General features: G+C 31.8%; 1 protein-coding gene across 4 annotated transcripts in view; it reads left to right on the top strand.

Moving 5' to 3' along the window:
* LOC106461435 (E3 ubiquitin-protein ligase HERC2-like) overlaps positions 1 to 12,120 on the top strand; it is a 295,564-nt gene that overhangs the window by 173,524 nt on the left and 109,920 nt on the right. For all 4 annotated transcript variants that reach the window (XM_022388408.1, XM_013921254.2, XM_022388410.1 and 1 more), the window contains exons 42-43: positions 6,466 to 6,757; positions 8,056 to 8,222. In XM_022388408.1, coding sequence (XP_022244116.1) covers positions 6,466 to 6,757; positions 8,056 to 8,222 — 459 coding nt within the window. The remainder of the gene's footprint in view (positions 1 to 6,465; positions 6,758 to 8,055; positions 8,223 to 12,120) is intronic.

Here is a 12,120-nt window from a genome sequence, read left to right on the forward strand (position 1 = left end):
TACTAAATTGCCTTGTTTTGGTCTCCAGTTCCTTGTCTTATTGCTCTGGCTCTCAATGTTTTCAGGCAGGATTGGATCTACACATTTGTCAATCCACATGTTCTCCTCCTTCTTCAGGTGATTTCATTCATCCTTAACACTCCGTGTTCATTCCTTCTGATTACTCTTTCCTGGCCGTATCAGCTGTGGTTTTCATAGTTTTTCCAGCTTCAATTTCCTCCTCAGTTACCTTTCTTTCTGTCTCTATCCCTTCCTCGCCACCCTCAGTCACCAATGTTTCATCCGAACCTTCCTGTTCTCCGTCTTTACTCCTGGTTTTCACCTGGTCATTGGTGAGGTGATCTGGCTTCTCCCATCGGTTAGCTTCTTTTCTGGCTTGTTTAATTCATCCTACCCACATGTAAGTTTCTGAGTGAAATGGAATTTTTCCAGCATTGGTTTCGGGGTCCAGGGTATTCCCCTGATCAACCCACTGTTCTTCGTCATGCAGATTTCCTTTCTTGACTTTTGGATCGGGTGTCTTCTGTCTCCTTGGTCTTGGATTTTGGGGCAGTTCATTCCCACACCTTTTGTTTTTCTTGATCCTGCAGGTATCTACCTCTCTTACACTTTTCCTGTGGGTGTGTTCCATAAGGATTTGTTGTCCACTGCAATGGGCTGTCCTTCTGAATGGGGATACTAGTGGTGTCCTGCACTGTCTCACTTTGCCTATGTTTGAACCACTTTCCCAATGCTCCTTGTTTCACCTTCCCTTATGTCTTCTCCTATTTCCTGTGGACATTGGTGGTGTATTTATTTGCCATCATTGTTTCACATACTCTTTATCCTTCTAACTATCTTCTCTTTTCTCCAGATCGTTTTTCTTCCCTAGCACTTCATTGGATCATGAGGATAACTACTCCATTTAGCTGCTTTCCTTTCCTTCGTTTCACTCCTTTATCCTCGTCCTGATTTGGAAAGACTTCTATATCCTGTACATGCTCTTCTCTGTTATATTACCTGCATGAGTTCCTACTGTAGTGTCCATTTGTGCCTCTTTCTTTCTTGGCATTCTTCTTTTCTTTTTGTATTTTCTCTTTCCTCCTTCACCAATTGGATTCTGTTTTTCATTTGATTGGCTTCTTCCTTCCTTTTGTACTTTGTTCCGAATGTCTAAGTACAAATGAACACTCTCTCTAACTGTGACATACTTAGGTAAGAAACAACTGAAGTGCTGTTTTTAACAAAGCAGCCAATAATAGTAAAAGTAGTTACATCTATCCAAGGACGACAGCTTGGCACCTGTTTCAAAATAAATAATGTTGGATTACAGTGTAAAATGAGTTCTTTCTAATTACTATAAACATGTACATGTTGGAAGTAGATGTAATTTCTAAAGCTCAATGTTAAATTATAATAGGTGGGTATGGCACTTGTCAGGGGTTGACAAAATGTATTTCTTGTTTCAACTGCATTCAGCAAACGTACCTTGAACCATACTGATCAAAAAGGCAAGTAAGCTACATTTTGTATCAACGTACATGTACATGACTATTTGGTTATGCTTCAAGCTATAATTCACCAAATTTCTACATTGTTTATAGCTCGCATCACATGACACAAATCTGCTAGATTTCATTGTTGTTTTCAATGTTTTTTTTCAAATAAAAGAATAAAAACTAAGACAATATAAAACTTTCAACTATGATGTACATGATAATAATAATTTCATTAAAATATGTTGATAGTAAAGTGGTTTAATTAAATTTTGAATGTAACTCAGTGACATTCACAAAAAGGGGTTAAAAATGGCATCTATGTCATAGAGTTAAGAGGCTTTAGAGATTACACAAATGAAATTTGACAATTTTCAGGTAAAAAAGTATTTTTAATTTTAACATGAAAGTCGCTTTGCATTCAGAGCAGTCAACACTCTGACTCCATGTTTTCATGGACAAATTTATAGTAAAAATAATTTAAAAATCTGATATTTTGTGTATAAAAGATTTGTAATGTTTACTAAAAGCTTGCAAATTTCATGAAGGTACAGGAAACATTCTAAAAGTTGTAGTATGGAAACCCAGATGGTCGCTTTAGGGTCACAAGATCAGTGTAATCATCCAAGCCTGTAGTGAGAAGGTCAATCGAAATTATGATTACATTGATTGTAACAAAAATATTCAAGTAAATGAAATTAGTTGTTCTAATTATTAAAGTTTTTGATTACTCCAACTATCCAAGTGATCAAAATGTTGCAGTTATGCTTGTCTGATGTTAAGCACAAAGCTACACAATGGAGGGGGGGATGCCTCGTTATTTGAGAGTCTCGGGTGTGATTCCCATTAAAATTGTGTGCCTTGTCTTTGTTATTGAAAATCTAATAAAGTTGTTTAAGCAGTTGTGGAGCTAATGCAAAATGTATAGGGAAGATGCAGATCTAGTGGGTCCAAATCCCCCTCTTCCATTTTTTTTTTTCAGAAATTATATTAAAACAGCTAGACATCCTAAAACTACTATATAGTATCAAAAAGAAACATTACATGTCAATGTTTTTATTTCTTTGGGCTATTAACCTCTATAAAACTTTTTTTTTTGAAGTTTTTGTGAAATCAACACAGTTGGAATCTGCAGCAGTCAAGCTTAGGCCTAAGCCAATAACTGTTTATTGCTAAGCTAATATAACAATATGAATATTAATTAAATGTTACCATGGTAAATTTTGTGCCTTGACTTTTTCCAGACACCAACAATGTGTCTACACGTTAGAGATATGTTTTCATCAAAGTTAGTATTATTTAGGACACTTGTAGCTCTTATAGACTTGTTACAGAATTGGTTTTTCACCACTTAGAATTCTCTAGTTTGTATTGTTTAAGACACTTGTAGCTCTTATAGAGTTGTAACAGAATTGATTTTTCACTACTTAGATGCTAGAATTCTCTTGAGAAAGATGTTTTTCTTATTGTGATGTCTAAAATAAATGAAAATGCAAGTGGTATGACTGTTTAAGTAACGATTTAAAAAAAATTGAAACAAACACCATGTTTATCAATGCTATTAGTTTTTTTTCTAAGCATGATTATAAATAATTATAACTATTTAATTAAAAAAATTGAAGTTTTTGTTTCTAACTGTTTTTATTTCATATGAATCACATTACCTGAAATAAAGATGTAAGCTTTGAAATTGCTGGATTATAATCTGACTTGAGATAATCATTTACAGAATTTTTTAATGTTATTTTAACTTTCTTTGACTTATTTAGGCTACTTTAAGACTATATGGTCAAGATTGATGAATCCCAAATACTATTGTATTATAGTTGAAGTATCTTCTTTTATGTAAAAAAATACTTAAAATTTTGTAACAGTGTTTAGATAACTTTTAAAAGTGAACTGATACCATACCATCATTGTAAAAATGAAACATTACTGCTGCTAGTGTGAATAAAATGTTACTTGTTAATGCAGTAGTACTATATTATCTGAATAGAATTTTTATTTTTATTCATTCCCTAATGGTTTTCAAAATTTGTAAAATAAAGCCATGACTAACAAAAGTTTAATTTCACAAAATAAGCTGGCAATAATCTAATTTTTAGTTGTTTGACTATTAATTTAGGCTACTTGAAGAATAACAAACATACTAGGTTTTTACTTTGTCTAAGTACTCATTTCCCTTGGTTGGTTTTAAAGTGTGTGAGTAACAGTATAATCATAGATACAACTTTTAAGGCCCCTACATTTTATTAAACACACTTATAAACATGTAAAACAATACTACATTCTCTGGAATAACAAGTCTGGAAATGTGTACACATTATTGTTTCAGCAAGTAACTGATAATTAAATAAATATTTTATTGTTTTTAAATGTTAAACAGTGCAGTTGTGTTGCATGTATGTTACATTTTCATGTATGAAGTTCATGAGTAAAAAAAGTAACTTCATCCTAAATTATTGTGCCTGATGTCTGAAGACAAGGTTTCCTCTGGCTTTTTTCATATTTTGTCACCACTTGATAAAATTTGTTTGGGAAACAAGTTTTAAAATCAGTTGTATACATTAATTTTAATTATGTTTCAACAGTTTTAATTCAAAAATATCTTAGAATTGGTATTTTGTCATTTTCTAATTGTGAACCACAATAGTGGTTCATAATAGGGATTACAAGTAACTACACAAAACTGTAATAGAACATTTGGGCAAAAAGCACCTTAAACAGTAAAGGTTCAGTTCAAACAACACTTTAAAATCTTTACTATTGACTGTTAATGCTGTACACATATAAAAATGCACTAAAAAAGCATGCATGTTAGACTTACAAGGAAAAGAAAATCTCCTCAAAATGGCCCATTTGTAATTCTTCTTATTATTATTCTCTTGCCAGGCTGCAACAAAAATTGCTTGGTATATTGCATCAAACTTTATTGTAAATAAGGAACTGCAAAGGTCATAGGAGTATTGAAAAGTTGACTTGTTTCTTCTGTATTTCAAATGAGCTAAAAACATCATAATTTTAGTGTAAATGATGCTATCATTATCCATTGAAGTTAGCTTTCTTACAAATAGCTAGTGTTCCATTAAAAAACTTAAGTAGAGGGTGAAACGTGAATTACCAGTCAATAATAGTTGAACGTTAGATGAGTGTAACATCTAGATACTCAATTCTTTGTACACAAAACAATCAGTATCTTTAGAGAGCCAACCACTATATAATCTATCAAGTAAAGGAATAAAAAAGAAATCAGTACACATAATGTATTAAATGTATTACACACATTCATAGAATATTTACCTTAAACGACATGATGGTTTATTTAAAGCGATTTTTTTAAGACATAAAAGTTTATATGCTCTTAGTGGGGGTTGTGTGTTAGTCTAGGCATATATTTGCCTATTGTTATGAATTATATATAGAGAATTTAGTTACCTAGAAATTATATATGCCTACTATATTCTTAAAAAAATATCCATGACAATCTCCATCTACAGCTTAAGATTTAACATTTTAAACTAATGTGATTTACTCAAACTGCAAATCCCTATTTTGACTTCACCAAATGTAATTCTGTAGCCAAATTAGGGGTTTGTAGTTTGAGTAACTAATGTCTGCAGTATCTCCAACCGTATTTGCTTATTTTTTTTACGATCCTTACTTGCAGGCTTTTAAATTCCCAAGTTTTTATTTATCTTTTTGCTCACTTTTTATGCTCAGTTATGGGCAAAGGATTACTTGATATGGTAGTTAACTTCATACATTGTAATGATAATACACATAGCTAGTAGCTAGCTGATAAGGTACATGATGATTTACTGTATCCATTGGCTATTTTATTGCACTAGGTTATTTATCTTGTATGAATTTAATATAATTCATTTCTGCACAGCTTTGAAGGGTTTTTCTGTAAATAACCAACTTGTTGATTCTTTTTTTTAGAATTTGTCTACCCATCCCAAAAATAAACTTTATTTTTACTAAGAACCTATCCCACCTTGAGAACATATTATATTTTTCTTGATTTTCAGTGTTTTAATTATTTTCTATAGACCTCGGCTGAAACCTTGTTATGGTGCCACATCAAGTGGTTTGATCATTTACTAATAAAACAAAGCTTCGAAAACAGCTATTAAAAATTTAAATACAATTAGAAAGAGCAAGAATTAGAGTAAATATACAAGTTTAAGAGTGTTTATTATTTTATAAATGTGCCTTTCAATTTATTTTATTTTGTGAACTGTGAAAGTATTTGTATGTTAATATTTAGCTTTGTTGAGTGGTAACTGAAACCAGCAATACATTTACCCATTAAGTTTATTTTCCAACATTTACATTTGAAATTGGTCACCAGATTTTTAAAATATTTCTACTCCCTGTTATATAAAAATGTTGTAATAAACTGATTTGTAAGTATTGAATTTATATTTGCTTTTGAACTTTCAAGCGTCAGCAGTCTAAGGCATTTGTTTTATCACTAAATCTTTGGTAAAATCTATCCATATGATACCTGTGTATGTGTGTATTTGTGCAAATATGATAGCATCCATAAACTTTTAAGAGCTATTAAATAAGTACTTAAGTGCACTTGTAACATCATATAAACTTTTGAATACATTCTATATCAGTTTATTTAAGATTGAGTTAAACTATTGAAATACTGTATATTTTTATCATTAATGTGATAACAGTGTATAAGTATGTTTACACTCATATATATTTATCTTTAGTACACATCATCACAATACTTATCCACAGAAATATTAGTTAATATACGAATGGGTATTTTACTAAGATTTATAGTTTATTATAGTAATATACTGTTGGAAATAAATTCAAACTTTGTGTAATTAAACATGTCATCCATCAGAAAAAAAATGCCCTTTAGTATGCTTTAGTAACTAAGTTTCATTTTCAACAGGTAAAGATGATTTTTTTCCTTATTCTAATGTATGTGTGTGCAGAATATGTAATGATTCATTTTTAACAGGCATCATGTATAGCAGTTCTCCAGTATTTGACATCTGAAGCGACACGACCTGCTCAGCGCCCCACTCAGAAGGATCTGGACAATGCTCAGACCCCTACTAGTGATGCAGGAAGTAGTAGTATGGGAACTGACAACTCAGTTGAGCAACCTGAGATACCAGTGGCCCCACCGAAGCCACGTAAGGCTCGCAATAAAGCTCACACTCCACCACCACCACCCATACCTGCTGTTCAGCAGTTGATGGAAATGGGTTTTCCAAGACGTAATGTAGAAGTAGCAGTTAAAGCACTGTGTAAGATAATTAAAAAAAAATTGTTTTTCAAGTTATATTCTTATGTCTTACTTTTTTCTTTTAATTACTATCATATAAAAATTGCGATTTTAGTAAGGAAGTAACAAATATACCATAAGTTATGATTCAGTTATATTATGGCTACTTTTTCAGATATTTAATGTGAAAAAACAGTTACCATATTTTGACATAATTTTGGTGCAAATGTGCTATGACTTAATTATAATATATCCAGAGAGTATTGTAGAGTTATTCTATGACTTTTTTGTTTTTTTTCTAGGCCATTCTGGCAATGTTTGACTAAGAGGGTCAAAAATGCACACCCATGCTGAATGTTAAACAGTTATATTTGTGACATAGTTTGTAAAACTGCATGTTTAAACTTGACAGGCTATATTGAATCTTAAAATCATGAGCATGGACATTAACATTCTCTATCTTAATTACTTAAATTCTTACATCTTTCATATTTACTTTATACATCATGTGAAAAGTAGTAATGTCTGAGGAGCTTTAAACATGTAATTATTTCATGTTACTTTATAAAAGCAGCATAATTAACAACCTGTAAGATTGTTTTACGTTATGAGTACAGCTTCTTGCATGCACTAAACCTTCCACAAAACTACTTCAAACACTAATGTTTTCTATACATTACATGATGGAAAGTTTCTTGCTTATGCACAAATATTAAGATTATTTGTGGTGTGATCACTGAATTCAAATTATTTTACTTTTTCTTTTTTCCACTGGTTTTACTTTTATAAATAAATGAAGTTCTGTGGTAGTTTAGAAGTAAAATTCTCTTGAGGACCAGCTGCAGCTAGTAATTAAAAAATTAATATATCCAAGCTTAGAAGTTAGATTAAGGTTTTCTCTTTGAAAACTATGCATTATGTATCAGTCTCATCTGCACACTTATAAATTATATCAGTTTTAAAGTATTTTCAAAAAGATATAATAGTTTGATCTTCTACTTGATCTGAGATCAATTGAAAAATAATTTTCAATGTCAGTTGTTGTTTATTTTAATTTGGTGGACAATGGTGTTTTCTTAGGTTGTTGAAGGTGGACATAATGTAATTTTTCTTGTTTTAATTTGCTGAAAGCTGACATATTTAAGTTCTAGTTTTCTTTAGGTGAAAATATTTAATTTTTCATATTTTAATTTACTAAAGTAAAATGTATTTAAGTTTTTGTATTTTCGTTTGCTGATGGTGAATATAATGTAATTTTTCATATTTTCATTTGTTAAAATTAAATGTTTTATTTTTTGTATTTTATTTTTACACATTCAGCCACAAGTTCAGGAGGTACTCCTAGTGCAGAAGCCCTTGTCAGTTGGCTTCTTGAACACCAAGATCAGGTGGTTGACTTGTCTGATGATGAGAGTTTTACATCATTTGAAGGATTTTCAGACTCAGATTCTTTCTCTGAAGATATGGAAATGGAAGCAATGTTACAGGTACAAATAAGAAAACTTGTAATTTGTTTCCACACTACAATAACATTTTCAGAGTAGTTGATAAAGTGTAGAGCTGGTATACCATATTTGGGTTCTGTGATGTAAAAAACAGTTTTAGTTTTATGTTGTTAATTAATGGAAAAGAAAATTGAAACTAGTGTTATTAAAATGTTACTTTCTGTTTTACTCTTTTATCGTTGTTGTTGTTGTTCTTTTTTTTTATAACTTATGTTATAAGTGATAGGACTGTTGGCTAATAATTTAGGATGCCAGTTATATACACACCTATCTTTCTTTATACTTCTATATCTATGTAGTGATGGGCCATGAAAAAATGGCTGCCACATTCAATCTGTTACTCTATGATACTTACAAATAACTGCTATGGTTGAATTATAGCTTTATTTGAGCACCTAATTGCCATTATTAAGTGTTTCACAGTTTGTGAGACTCTATCATTGAAAAGTGTTGCTAATGTGGAGAATTGGGTGTAATTAAAGAACAAAAATGTTCATCTTTCTTTTTTCTTGTCCCACATTACCCAAAAAATGTGAAGTTTTTGCAATGGTTTTAGTACAACAGAAAAGGAACATGGTAGTACTTAGTATAATTTAAAAAAAAAATCATAATTCTGCTGTAAATGATTGTATCATTACTCCTCAAAGTTAATTTTGTTTACAGAAATCTGATGTTTCTTTAAAATGCTTAAGTACAGGGTGAAACAGGAATTACCAGTCAGTAGTAGATGAACATTAGATGAATGTAACATGTAGAATATTCAATGCTTTGTACACTATACAATCAGTGTCCTTAGGAAGCCAACCCTTCGTCTTGGAAAAATACCATTTATCACTGCAATTGGACACCACCAGCACCAAGTACCTTCTCAGAGCAATTTCAACATTTGGAAATTTTGCTTTGAAATCTTTCTCAACAACAATTTTTTTGAAGAACAGTTCCTTTGGCATATCGTCATTGCAGTCTTCTTTGTAAAGCTTTACAATGGCAGCAAACTGTACTAATTCATTTTTGTGTGACCTTTATTTGCATTTAGTTTGATGTGAGGAGTAAGTAATTTGTCATATTCTGCTAGCAATTCCAGAATGCCAAGATAGTTTCCATTTGTTGGTGATCCAGTCACTTCATATGTACCTTGAAAAGCCAATCCACATTTAGCAGTGAATTTGATGGTACTTGTAACATGCATGTGAACCTTGCATCAATATCCACTCAGTTCTACTATTTGTTTTAACCAAATCCTGGTCAATGCACCCAAATACCTTTCCACCTTTTGGCAAAATCAGTACAGATTCCAGATGAGATTTTGATTTCTCATGTTCAGTCAACCATTCATTTTCATAGATCCAGTCACAAAATCCGTTACTGGATAGTTTTCCTTTCTGAGTAGCCACAAATTTACAGATGTAACAGTCAGTGGCATAGCAAGGGTTCTCAGCACCCTGAGGCAAAGACACTTTTGGCGCCCCCACATCTAAAATGTTTTGACAGTAACATAAAGAATTAATTACTGCCTTACACAGGCCTAAAATAAAGTCACAATATAACATATCACAATATTACAACTGTAAACCTGGAACTAATGAAGTATAGCTTACTAGGTGTACTTATGTAATTTGTAAACCATTTTGATATTTGTCATCCAGTATTGTTCAAAATCACATAGTTTGAGTAATCTTTCAAGCATGCAGAATAAATTTCTGTTATATCCCTAGTTTTGAAACTTATGTTTTATGTGAGAAGCCAGTCACTTGTGGTGTACATGGATTATAAAACAGATTGACAAGTTTACAAATAACAAATTTTATTAGTTTACAAAACTGTACATATACTTAACTAGATCTTGTACAGGTAGCATTCTGGTATTCATGGTTACATTATATGAAACTTTCCTGCTTTTGCAGATGCAAATGCATCAATTAAATTATCACAATTTAAGGTATTAAATATGTCTTTTTCAATGCTTAATATTGCCAAGTTACTGAGTTGTTCTTGAGTCATTGAGGTTCTCAAGTATGTAAGAATTAATTTCAACTTGCTGAAGAACCTTTCACAACTAGCAATAGAACCCCCAATTGTTAACAAAATCTGCAATGCAATTCTTACATTTGGGAAAACATCTTCACCATATGAAATTATAAATGTTAGCAAATCAGTTGCAACCATTAGTTCAAGGAAATCGGTCTGTGTTCTTTTACTTATCAACATTCTACAGTCTTTAATTTCTCTGTACAATTCTGGTCCATCAATATCACCTGGATAGCTCTTTGCTAAGTCAGAACATTATTTTGCACATCTAATAGAAATCTAAACTGTGAATCTAAATCTGATAAGCGAGAAAATCTTCCTGTTATTTCTGTAATCAAGCGATCAATAACATCCTTCATGATGCGATAAATTTCCTGTTCAGTAGTCAATCCAGCATCAGCTGCATTTTCACCTGATGTTCGTTTACAACATATTTTTCTTCTTTCAGTGGTCAATCCCCATGTTTCACATTGATTGTTGCCCACTTTAAGTGCTTCTTTACAGGACTTTTCACATGATTCTATCAATTTCTCTTTCAAAGAATCAAGATCAGCAGCTGCTTCTCTAAAATTCAGTTTTGGGTTCTGAAGACGTTTCTGCACTCAATTGATAGATGATAAAAGATTTCTCCAAAAATGTAAAAGTACAAGAAAATCAAATGTAAGCATGCATTGCAAAATATTATGAGCACCTCATTTTGTTTCAGCCATGTTGCCATTCTCACTTAATTGGTCTAACAGTCCTAGCAATTCATCCAGTTTTTCATGTACAACTTTTATTGCCTTTTCTCTTGCACTCCACCATGTTTCTGATTCACACATGACAGAGATCTTAAGCTCCTGCTGCAGTTCGTCCCATCGAGTTGTTGAATGAGCAAAGAAATTATAAGTGACTCCAATTATACCAAAAAAGGTAATAACTGTTGCTTCCTGACTTGTAGCATGAAGACATGCTAAGTTCAAACTATGGTTGTCACGAACACTACAGGAGACAAGTCTGAAATTGCTTGAATTAACTCTGTTTCCTTTCCTAATTTGCTCTCATATATCCCAGATAATTTCTTCAGTAACAGGTGGAGGAGGAGTTGCCACTTTTTTTGTGGGTACTGATGAAATTGCTTCACAAGGCTGTCTTAAGGTCATGAAGTAATCACTAATTCTTAGTACCTTTGAAACACTTTCTTGTTGTTTCTTTTCATGTTCTTTAGCTAATTTCTGCTTTTCTGTACCACTTTGATATGCCTGTGGAGTTATGTGTTGGTCACTCATATTTACCTGAAAAAGAAAAAAATCAATTAGTGGTTGACTAGCAAATAATTTTTAACATATGAGATTTAATTAGTAAAATTCATGTATATGAACTAATCTATTTCTGTTTTACTTTTTTTATTTTTCTGTATATATAAATATATACACACACAGACACACAGTGTTTTGTGGTATCCGCCACAGTATCATTTCTGTGGGGGCCTCGGTCTCACCCGTTTAAATCTGGCCCTGCCTGTCAGTTGCATGAATTGAGGTTTGAATAAAAGCATTTAAACTGAATAGTGCTATTCACTCTTACAGTGACTTATAACCATAATCTTGACTCAGTATTTACTGGCCTCTTATACTGGGATTTTTATATGCTTTTATGTATTCATCCCTTCCTTGTTTCTGCACTTTTTGGCATTGTCATCCCTACATCCTACTTACTTACTTTTTCCAAAACAATTTTTATTACTTGTATAATATAAAGTAAGTTTGCCTGGGGTCCATTAATTTAAAAACATTGGGATTGTTAGGAATCAAGATATTTAAATTTAATGGGGTAAATAAAAAATAACTGCTTTGACTTATAAGTTAAAAGT

This window comes from Limulus polyphemus, unplaced genomic scaffold (genome assembly GCF_000517525.1).
Source record: "Limulus polyphemus unplaced genomic scaffold, Limulus_polyphemus-2.1.2 Scaffold959, whole genome shotgun sequence".
NCBI classification, from domain to species: domain Eukaryota; kingdom Metazoa; phylum Arthropoda; class Merostomata; order Xiphosura; family Limulidae; genus Limulus; species Limulus polyphemus.